General features: G+C 38.7%; 1 protein-coding gene across 5 annotated transcripts in view; it reads left to right on the top strand.

The window, feature by feature from the left end:
• The first annotated feature begins 4,035 nt into the window (after positions 1-4,035).
• rims2a (regulating synaptic membrane exocytosis 2a) overlaps positions 4,036-12,028 on the top strand; it is a 219,507-nt gene continuing 211,514 nt past the window's right edge. For all 5 annotated transcript variants that reach the window (XM_053488382.1, XM_053488381.1, XM_053488390.1 and 2 more), the window contains exon 1: positions 4,036-4,172. In XM_053488382.1, the coding sequence (XP_053344357.1) occupies positions 4,036-4,172 (137 nt within the window). The remainder of the gene's footprint in view (positions 4,173-12,028) is intronic.

Below are 12,028 nucleotides of genomic sequence, written 5' to 3'. Positions count from 1 at the left end.
CTTTAATAAGAGCCATGCTCAGTCCTTAGTCCATTAATCCAATCAATTCCGTCCTCTCAGGTTTATCTCTAATCCCGACTCAGAGTCTGGCTTTGTTACGATCATTATTATAACCCTTATTCTGCATAAACAATAATATGCAAGTTATATGGAATATCAGGTTAAGTAGTGGCCAGTTGAAGCCATATGTGCATGTTTAGTCATAACAGTTATAATTTTTGGTTCCCTGCTACAATTATGGAGAGAGGTGTATTTTATTTTTTATTTTTTAAACAGTTATCAGACAAATTGAAATCACTGAAGGGGAAAGGACGAGGGGTGTGTAAAAGAGCAAGATTTTCTTATATTAGCTTAATATGGGTCAACTTAAAGTGACAATAGAAATCAACTGGGTGGGAAAAGTTTGAGGAGGTCTTCTGCAACTGCACTTACTACTGTTTGTGGGTTTTTGTGGCAAGATATATTTTTGCCTCTCTACAATAAACACTGCATGCCCAAAGAAGGTCACCAATTCCAGAAGGGCCAAATTACTGGCCTGCATTAAGCCCTGAAACCAATTGTGATTTGACGTTACTGTAATTGCGTTATGAATGGTTCAAGAAATCTTTAAACTCTATAAGGACTGATTTGAACCTTCAACTTTGTGGAAGAATTGTGGTCAGAATAAACTCACGAATGAAGATCACTACAACACTTACTAAAGGCGCATGATAAAAAGTTGACAGTAAAAAACACATCTGCTTTGTGAAAGTAAAAGCATTTCCACATGCACTATGTGAGGAGAACTCTGAGGATTGGGATTAAACAACTGTGTAGCCCTAAGGAAACTAATTGTTAGTAAGGATAATCAGGAAAAACAATTAGAATTAATTATGTCCAAGAAATATTTCTGCCATCTTTGCACTCATAAAGGTGACTTCTTTTAATGGAATCGGAGTACAATCATTCATTTATCTCAGTAAGTGCTCACAATAGGGTCGAAATAGATTCTTGAGTCTATCCTGGGACTGCTGGAAGTGACGGTGGGAATACAACCTGAATGTGATGTCAGACATCGCAGTGCACTGTGCATGCATACACACATTCACACCTACAGCAATTTAGAGTCAGCATCATTTTGGAAGTGTGAGGAAACCCAGGCTGCCAGCATGAGAACATGCAAAACAGTAATCCCATGCTCAGAACCAAACTAAGGACAATGAATCTAAGAGGCAGCAACATTCCCTCCTGTTCCACCATGCCTTATAAGAGTGAAATAATACTTCAAAGAATATCTTTTTGTGAAAAAAAACTACTTATGAAAGATTTCTTATGAGATTATTACAATTGCAAGACCATTAAGCCATTATTTCTCTGTTTAAGCTTAAAACCATTTTACTCCAGAGGGTAATCAAAAAGTCTCTATACAAACATACTAACTATACATTCATACTTTGAGTTTACAGTAAACTTTGTTATTTTTTTAAGTTATTTTTTTGCTTTCATGGAAAAAACTATTGATGTGATAACCTCATCATTCAGTACATTCAGCCGACTTTATTTTATTGCCACGTTATGTTGCTGAGTCTAGACCTGACCAACTGAAGCAAACCCAGTTCATAACACTGCCTCCAGATGCTTGTACAGTGGGCACTATGGATGATGGGTTCATCGCTTCATGCGGAATAGGGTCGTCTGGACTCATCAGACCACAAGACTTTGGCTATTGCTACAAAGTCCGATCTTAGTCCAATCTACCTAGCAAGGTTAAGACTTTTTTTCTGATTAGTCTCACTAATAAGTAGTTTTCATGTGATCACACAGCTGTTCAGTTCCACTCCTGTGAGTTGGCATCACATTGTGTGTGGTAATGTTCTTACTGTTAACTATTAAACAAATCAATGGTTTTTACTGTTGATTTTTACTATGCAACTTTACCAAATGTTTAAGTGATCTCCATTCATTTCTTCTACAAAGATGATGGCTCAGCACTTTCCCTTCAGATTTTGATAATGTGTCGAAAGTTTCTTAATTCAGTTTCAGTCATTTCAAATTTCTTTAGTTGTTTTCTTAGCTTGATGTACCTCAACTCCTAAATTATTAATACGTTGTTTTTGTTAAATCCCTTGAAATCTTAATCATTTATTTTAAATCCATTATGGTAATGTACAATGGCAAAAATAGAGAATAAACTGTGTTAGTGTCCAAATACTCATGCACCCTTAAATATTAATACTAAATTTCCAACAATTTAGTATTCATATTTAATATTTAAATATGAATTACTATTTATTATATTAATTGGTTTAATTAACATTTTAACCCAAATTATTCTGCTGAACTCATCAGACCACATTGCATTATTGAACAAAATAATGTTAAACCCCTTGAAATCTACACTTCAGTAATTAATTTTAAATCCATTTTTTTTGGATATAGAGTAAAAAAAGTGTCAGTGTCCAAATACTCATGAGCTTGACTTCTATTCAGCTGTTTGTCCCACAGAAGACTGTTACCATGTGATGTAGCACCATCATCATCATCATCATCATCAAATTATTAGTACTACTACTTTCACTATTAAACATAGCAATTAAAAATTTTTTTTTACATGCAACGTCAAGCGTTTAAATGATCTCTATTTATGTTTTTTGGTCAGTTCGCATTTTTTCCACAGAAAAATCATTCCAAAGTTGATGGCTCTGCACAATCCTTTCAGGTTTTGATAATGTGTTTAGTCATTTCAAATTTCCTTAGTTGTACAGAATTATTTGCTTGACGCACCTCAGTAAGTTGACCCTACTGAAACGATGATCAAATCATAGCATTGTGAACATTTTTCTTCGTGTTCTAACTTCCACTTGAAGATGCCAGCAGTTTCCACTAATTTGCCCTCTATAATAATTGTTTTAATTGATTTGCATTTTCAATCCAAATTATTGTGCTGGTCGAGGTTAATGATCTTACTAAACTAGTACCAGTGTAGGAACTGTAGAGCAGGTGAATACAGGTATAGTGAGAGCTGACAGGAGAAGCTTTGAATGATGTAACTGTGAGCATCCATTCACAATCCTGGGTTTGAATGCATGGCTGGGTTCTGTTATCTCGCGCGGCTGACCAATCAGAACAGGGCAGATCGCGGGGGGGCGTGGCTTTGGACCCGAATGGTTGTTATTTTTAGCTGGGGGTTTTTCCGATCCCGCGGTGATCCTCCTCCTCCTCCTCCTCCTCCTCTGGTCCGCGTTTTCCAGCTGCTCTCTCTCTCTCTCTCTCTCTCTCTTTCTCAGCCGTCAATGACCGAGTTCCTCTCTTTCTCTCTCTCCCTTCTGATCCCTGCGTCCATTTTTCCTTCCTTCTTCCTCCTGTGCGTTTAAGAGACACTGAAGAACCCGACAACCCAGGAAGAAGAAGGGGATTCCAAACACACTGGATGGGTTTTTGGTTTTGCAAAGCGATGGGTTAGGAGGGATTTTATCATGATGGTACAATAAACGGGCTGATTTTGAACATCTGTGCGTCCGGAGGGAGAGAGAGAGAGAGAGAGGGTGAGATCAACTACATCCTTACTATAACTAAATACACACAATACACGTTCTAGTACATCTGTTAGATTTGAACATGCAACCAAGCGAGGATGTGGGACATGATCACCCTTTTCTGTTTTCTCTTAAAATGTATTGAGACTAATACTCATCCTGTCCTACTTCCTATTATAATTTGTTTGAAATAATAATTATTATTATTATTATTATTATTATTATTATTGAGTGATAAGTGTTTTGAGTTGATGCTCACCTCAGATTCTTGTTCTTTATGTTTTGCACCAAATTTGAGATGTCACCTTGAATAGTGTGCGTAAAGAAAAAAAGATAATAAAAAAAGATGCTATTTAATAACAATTTAATTCTAACAGATTATGCGCCTGCACATGGAATAAATAATAATAATAATAATAATAATAATAATAAGTGCACTGTGTATAAAGCCTGACTTTTTATGTGTGTGTGTGTGTGTGTGTGTGTGTTGTAGCGCGCGTGCGCGCGCGTGTGTGTGAACATGGCCGCTCCGCTCGCGCACCGGGGCCTGGCCGACATGCCGGACCTGAGCCACCTCACCGACGAAGAGAGGAGGATCATCCTCGACGTCATGGACCGCCAGAAGCGAGAAGAGGAGAAGGAACAGTCCATGCTGAAGTAAGACAAGCATTGTCCATAAGGCGTTCTCGATCTCTTCTCGAAGCCCTGTTTGTATCCTGAGCGCGTGCTGGGGCAGAGAAGCTCGCTTTCCTTTTCTTTCTTTTTTTTTTTTTTTTTTAAATGTTCTTTGATCCCGTCACTTCCTGAATTGATCAACCTGCATTCTGACTGCCTGCTTGAATCAGACGCCATTTTTGACCCACCCCCCCTTTCCTGCGTTTGTTGTCATGTTTATGGCTCCAGATCCAGCTGTTGAAAGTGAACAGCAGCCGTGTGTATATTTTCAGCACCACGGAGCTGTCCATGTACTACCAAGTCTAGTAGCTACGTTTCTCATCCTCCTGCTGGAGCAGAACTGCACACCTGTCTCTGTCTCTGAGATCAGTAATAAATCCTACAGGTTGTGTTAAACACTATATGTTTACACTTATTTGGTAGATCTTTTCATCCAAAGTGTCTTGCAGTTGAATAGAGCGAATGGGGCACGTTCATGGATGCAGCACGCACACTAAGCACCGTCACAACCCCATAGTCCTGGTTTCTAGTCTGAACCAGCTCGGGATAGAATCAGACACGCCGGAGCTCCGAGGCGTCAGTGCTGCACACTGTTTGCCAGGTTTAATTAACTTTTTCGAGGTCATAACCCATGCGTTTCCTGTTGGATCGTATTGCAGGATAAATGTATTTATTTATTTATTTATTTGGGTTGGTTCTAGAACATTGCCAAGAATATCATTCGTCCTGATTTCCTGGAACTGTCTCTACTTAGGCTGAATCGAGCAGGTCTAAACACAAAAGAACTGTTGTATGGAGCATTGATGGACGCAGCATGCACCCTAATTTCCTCCAAAACCTAATAGTTCTGGTTTCTATTTCTGAACCAGCTTGGGATAGAATCATAGATGCTGGAGCTGTGAGGCGTCAATGATATACACTGTTTGCCAGGTTTTATTTCTTTTTCGAGGTCATAATCATATTATTCATTTTCTGTTCGATCGTAATGCAGGATTAATTAAATTTTTATTTATTCGGGTTGGTTCTAGAACATTGGCAAGAATATCAGTCATCCTGATTTCCTGGAACTGCCTCCACTTAGGCTGAATCGAGCAGGTTTAAAAGCAAAAGAACTGTTATATGGAATGTTGCTGGATGCAGCATGCACCTTTATTTCTTCAGAACCCCATAGTCCTGGATTCTAGTCTGAACCAGCTTGGGATAGAATTAGAGATGCTGAAGCTGTGAGACGTCAATGCTACACTTGGGCACTGTATGCTAGGTTTAATTTCCTTTTCGAGGTCATAGACTATGTGTTTTCTGTTAAATCACGTCTTGTAGGATAATTTTTAATTCCATATTATTATTTGGTTACTAATTTGATTTGTTCTCAGACATTGGCTAGAATACCAGACATACTGATTCCACTGAAACTGTCTCCACCTACCCTGACTTACAGTATAATCATAGTTTAGATTCATAATACACTTATAATCGTGATAGTCATGAAGTACGAATCAAGCAGGTTCAAACACTAAAGAGTTGTTGCATGGAGTGTTGATGGAGGCAGCATGCACACTTCTTTCTACTCAACCCTTCTTCTTTTCAAAATCCGTGTTCTCTTTTAATTATATTGAAGGATATATATATATTTTTTTCTTATTATTTACTCACTTATTTTTGTAGTTCTCAGACATCGGCTAGAATATCAGACGTCCTGATTTCCTGGAACCGCCTCCACCTAGGCTGACTTATAATCATACTTCAGATTCCTAATACGCTCATAATCTTAACAGTCATGACACACGAACTGTGCAGGTTCAAACACAAAAAAACTGTAGTATGGTGCATAAATTGACCTCTTTGCACAACCTTAGAGGATACAATTACACCGTAGACCTACTTTCTCTTGCATCAGACTGAACTCATCAACTCATAACACACTCACCAGGATGTTATAAAAGGAGTATTAGACCAGGCGAGATACTGAATTATTCCGTCTAAGGTTACTGAAAGCTACTAGGATCGAGTAACACTGGAGCAATACATTAATCAGACACTTTGATTTATCTTGAGGAAGTTTTTGTGCGCTATGCAAGTATAAAAAGAACATACTGTATAGACAAGCTATTTGTTGCCATGAGGGCTGTTGGTTTTGCTGAGTAAGATAACATTTTATAACTTGAATTATCTAACGTTAAAATGGAATCTGACGCATATCACGGTGTACACCTAGATTTTAAATACAATGCAAGTTAACTTGTCTTTGCCCTTCGCTGGATTTATGAAGCGTCTCCAAAGCTGTTGATGGTTCTGATTAAGGACTTTGTATGTTTACGTGTGTCTTAGGCCTGCCCTCAAAGCACAGGCGTATTGATTTAAAAAGGCACACAAGGTCAGATTCAGATGCTGAAGAACAGGTATTCATTGGTTAGATTGTGAATCATGCTTGGATTAGTGATGTCGTTTCTAGAAATTTATGTATCACCCTGTGAGCTCATCCATGTCAGGGTTTGTTTGGTAAAGCATAAAGGACGATTGTGATAACTTTATAGCAGAGCCATCAAGGAGCCAGCGTAATCACAGTTTCCCGTATTGAGTTAAATATTAATGCTGTGTGTATGTGGCAAGCGAGCAGACCTATGGTTGATGTGACTAATTGACTTAAAGCCTCAGCCACTGCAGTGTCGCTGTATGATTCATCCATACACACGTATGCGCACTTCTACGCCATTAAACTATTCATTGTGAATAAGTGAAAGAGAGAGATAGAGAGAAAGAGAGAGAGAGAGAGAGAGAGGGGAAGAGGGCGTTTAGCATGTGGATGGCCCAGATGTCAATCATCGCTGCTTAGCACCACTACAAGCATCAGCTCAAGCATATTGTGTGTACGCCTCGGTGTAGAGTTACACGACAACTCAGCAGCTTGGTAACTCCCAAATACTATGCAGACTCATATGTTGTCTTTGTCAGTGGCCTGTTCTACACAACATTGTAAAGTAGTGCAGAATCAATAGGTTACTTTTGACCATAAACAAAACAAATAATAATAAATATGATCACCCGACCCAATGGTGCTTTGCTTTTTAATTATTTTAATAGACTACGGTTATTTTCCTGGTTCTTATTCTGCAGCGCTGATGAATTCTTGCATCCAATTGAACAAGTACGAGTAAATCCCTAATTGTTTAAATGTTTGGAAGGAGAATTTACACTATACACATTTTTTTTAAAGAGAGAAAGTGCAGGAGAGAGCAAACTACTTTTTTATTTTAATAGCTGCTATAACCAAATTGATAACAGGCACTAACTTTGTCTGGTGTTTCACAACATTAAATGATTAGATATAGATTTTGTCATTTTTACAGTAGCAGTTTCATGCTGATAGATTTGATGTTAATGTTAGCACTGGTATTAGTCCGAATTACCATTTATTAGATTAATGAGCCTTTGATCTAGTCTTCTTGATCTAGATACGGCATTGTCATGAGCATCATTGTCTTTTGACTTTTTGTAATAAAAAACACTGCTTGAATGTGTTAGCCATACAAGCACTGACAACAACACTGAATTTGATTTTCAATATCTTTTTCCACTACTGCATGTGAGGAGATGCTCTGACAGATGTTCGATATGCAACATGAATTGATTCACAAATTGAATTTCGCAAATTATCTCATCAACCATCATGAACACTAAGCCTTAATAATTTTTTTGTGTGTATATATATATATATATATATATATATATATATATATATATATATATATATCAGTGACGGCTTCTAACTTTTGAAACGGCGGAAGCTTATATTAGAACTTCATCATAAAATTCATTATGTTATTTGTACGTAAATTCTGGCTAGTTTCCCCTTCCACGAGCTACTTTAATTATATGAACGAACTACCTTTACAATGCTGAAACACTGAGCAAAGTCAAGAAGGCTATAATATGTTTTTTAAAATTATTTAAAGAATGATTTGTACAAACAAAAATGGTTTATATCACCAGCAAACAATACAGAGTGCAGCAGTTCATCGTAGCACTTCACCTGCAAATCCGCATGGGCAGTTTCACCGGTGGGCTGCTGGCCAGTGTGGGCCGGCCCAGTCAGTACGCAAATATATAAAAAATGACGGAGAGAGAGGTTGATTTACGACAGCTGTTTACGGGAGTGTAGTCCAGTGCGGGAGATGCATTGTGGGTAATGCACAACTTGTGTGTGAAGTTGAACGCGAATGCGAGATGTAAGCTGGGATATAAAGCCTGAGTTTTGTTTTCTTTTCAGTACTTTTTAGTTGGATTTAAGTGCGGGAGCCACCCGAAAGTTTGTACTATAACCTGACAATGGGACTGAACTTGAATCTCTGTAGCGCTGATGCATACTTAAGACATTCTGTCAATCAAAAAAGGGGTTCCGTCCTTTAAACAGCTCCTCCAATCATCATGCAGACGCTGAGCGTCCGTGGGCGGGACATAATCGCAGCGTTTATCCAATGGCCTTCTAGTTTTAAAGCACTGAAAAAAAACGTTCAAAGCAGCCGCATTGAAGTCAATGGACGCTGGGCTTCAACGGGGAAATGCACTGTGACGCTACGGGAATGTATGAGAAAAAAATCAAGTCAGCCGACCAGCTATATCTAACTGATTCTGAACGAACTCGTCTTTGAGATGAACGCATTTTTAGTCAATAAAATGTTAATACAATAGTACATAATTTGACCATTAATTTTGTGCCATTATAGGGAAAGCTGAGCTTCCCTTGCAGTCTTAAAGAGGATGTGGATTGGAATCCTGTCCAGGTATAGAAAATGATTGATCGAATAAAATAATTAACAAAAATGATGCCCTAACCGTCTGGGAATTACAGACATTGTTTTACACAGTCCCCTTTTTTTCTACAGCCTCAAAAGTAATTCAACAAATGAACATGACTATAAATAAAATGATTATTTTTAATACTTAAATAAGGATACACATCCTTTACAATCAGTGACTGCCTGAGGTCTGGAATGCATCTTAATCACCAAACTAACAGTTTCTTTTCTTTGAGTTGCTTTGCTGTTTTCAGTTTCTGCTCGTTTGTAGGACTTTATGCCTTCTGTTTTGTCCTCAGTAAGTGAAAACCATCTCAATTGAGTTGAGGTCAGATCGGAGAAATTTTTATGGGCCCCCGAAAACTCAGTGGCCCTCGGAATAATCCTTATTTACCCCCCCTTAATGTCACCTCTGGGTCAGGTGACTGATACTGCCTTTTAAAAACAATCCAGGTCTTTGTCTTGTGTTATCTTTAAGTTTTAGGTCATTATCCAAATATACTGTGAAGCGCTGTCCTGTGGTTTTGCAGCATCTGACTGAATTTGAGCAGAAAGTAGAGTTCTTAATGGGAATGGGTTTTCCTTCGCCTGAGGAAAGAATTCTGTGATAATCTACTTTAGCTGATTTCTCTGGTCTTCATGGCCATTTGGTGTTGCTGAGCTCACCAGTGCTTTCCTCCTAATCAAATTGTTGATTTGGCCACTCTTTAATAGGTCTATTTTTATTCAGCCTAATGAAAGCCTTTTCCTTTTACATTGGCACCCCTGTACCTCGTTCCCATAAACAGCTGCCAATTGCAAAAGTCAATGCTTCTTATTAATTTGTCATGAAACAAGTAAGAAACAGCCCACAAGTGGTCATCAAATGGTTTAATCGTTAGATGTTTGATTACTTTTGAGCCTGTGAAAATAGACAGATTGTGTCATTGTCTGAATACTTTGTGGCCTGATTGTAAACACACACACACACACACACACATTCATAACCAGGCTGTGGTCCAACCTGCGGAATCCTGGGAGAGACCAAAGACAGGAAGAACCCTCAGTGTTTGCCAACTTACTGTCATTTTTCCGGAAAATCCACAAAGAGAAAGGTAATAACTCAGGGAACGCTAGACGGAGAGAGAGAGAAACTCTGGCACAGTGTGAGAGGATGATGGCTGTGATTATAATAAATCGACAGCAATATATTTCTCTAGTGTTGTAGGGTCAGAAGTAACACAGGATAACTAGAGCTGAGCTACACTAGTGTGTGTGTGTGTGTGTGTGTGTGTGTGTGTGTGTGTGTGTGTGTGTGTGTGTGTGTGTGTGCAAATAAGGCAGAGCTGCTGATTGGTTAGTGGATAGCTGCGGGTGGATAGTGAAAATGTCGTTAGAGAGTTCTGAGAGGACTTGCGTCATTCTCGGCTGTGCTTACACTCATGCTAATCGAAGGAGTGAAACCGGAGTGTTATAAGCAAAAGTACATTTATAGCAGCAGTGTACACTGCCTGGCCTAAAAAAGTAATTGTTCCAGAAGTGGTAAATGATTGCATCGAGCAAAGAAATCAATTAAGGACATTTGAAACTACTGGAAATAGGTTAGGAGCTGTCCAAGACATTGGTGCTGAACCGTCAAGTTTGTAAGTGGGACTAGAAAAAAAACAAAAACAAGAATGACTGTGATTGGAGATGACACTGCTATGTTTAATAGTGAAAATAAGAGCGTTCACACATACACGCACACACTGATGAGAACAGGTTAGGGACTAAACAAATTGGACTTTGGAGCAATGGAAAGAGGTCATGTGGTCTGATGAGTCCAGATTGACTCTATTCCAGAGCGGTGTGTGTGTCAGGGTGGAATGGAAGTACATGAAGCTATGCACCCATCATACATAGTGTCCAGTGTAAAAGCCTCTGGAGGCAGTGCTATGATCTGGGGTTGCTTCAGTTGGTCAGATCTAGGCTCAGCAAGATTAGGTGGCAAAAAAATTAAGTAAGCTGATGTCCTGAATGAACTGAATGACCAGATTATCCCATCAAAATGTTTTTCTTCCCTCATGGCAGGGGCATATTCCAGGACTCAAACTGTTAATGAGTGGTTCTGGGAGCATGATGATTTATTTTCACACATGAACTGGCCACTACATCGCACTATAATCAAAGCTAAAGGCATCTGGAATAAATTATTCCAACAGCGAAATTTTTTTTTAGAATTTAAACTTAAACAAATCCTTCTAAAGCTTAATTTCCTTAGTTGCATCGGCGAGGCTGTGAGATGCCACCAGCTAAGAGACGATTGGTCCTCTTTAGTGTTTAAGTAATATTTCTTGAGCTTTCAGTATAAAGGAAACGCCTGTATCTGCAGAATGAGTTCTTTTGTTTTAGGTATTTACTTAGGTGATTTGTTTGCAGTACTTTTAAGGAAGCATTTTTGCAGTACACTAAAATGATTATGCTTGTATATTATTTACTATTATTAACACCAAGAAGTGTACACCTTTAGCATAACTGATATGATGATACTAAGAGTAAGGAAGAAACGACTGTAGTTCTGATCATTAAAAAGCAATGTGAAGGGAGTTGTTGGTTGAAAAAAAAAACGTTTTTTTTTTCCTTTCTTTTTTTCATGGCCTCAATAACTTTACATTTTCCTCCAAACATGTGCTCAATCAACAGTTTTCAAACGCCATCAGCCGAGCATGAACCACCGTAAGAACAGCGTGTACCAACGTGCTAGTAAAGTTTAATCTGGGTTCAGATCTAAATGCACATGAGTGAAAGATCAGGAGACATCGGGTGCTTATTTGCCGACTGAATTAGCTTATCTGCGGCGGCTTCTCCGCTTACAGCATGTTTTGTAAGCCGTTTGGGCAGCTGCTTGGGTTCAGAGGCAGGGGAGGTGGACGTATTGTGTTACAGAGATCGTTTAACCAAACATAGCTAATGTGGCTATCAGTGAATGTAAACTATAGTGCTTAAAAGTAGGCTTTGTAAGCAAGCCTTCCGCTTGCCTCAAAGCACTGGTGTTAAATCAGATGTAGTGGTTGAACAAATAAT

The sequence above is a fragment of the Clarias gariepinus genome, chromosome 26 (genome assembly GCF_024256425.1).
Source record: "Clarias gariepinus isolate MV-2021 ecotype Netherlands chromosome 26, CGAR_prim_01v2, whole genome shotgun sequence".
Classification (NCBI taxonomy): domain Eukaryota; kingdom Metazoa; phylum Chordata; class Actinopteri; order Siluriformes; family Clariidae; genus Clarias; species Clarias gariepinus.
The sequence above is the reverse complement of the archived record's forward strand: the minus strand, read 5'-3'. Positions and strand labels throughout refer to the sequence as shown.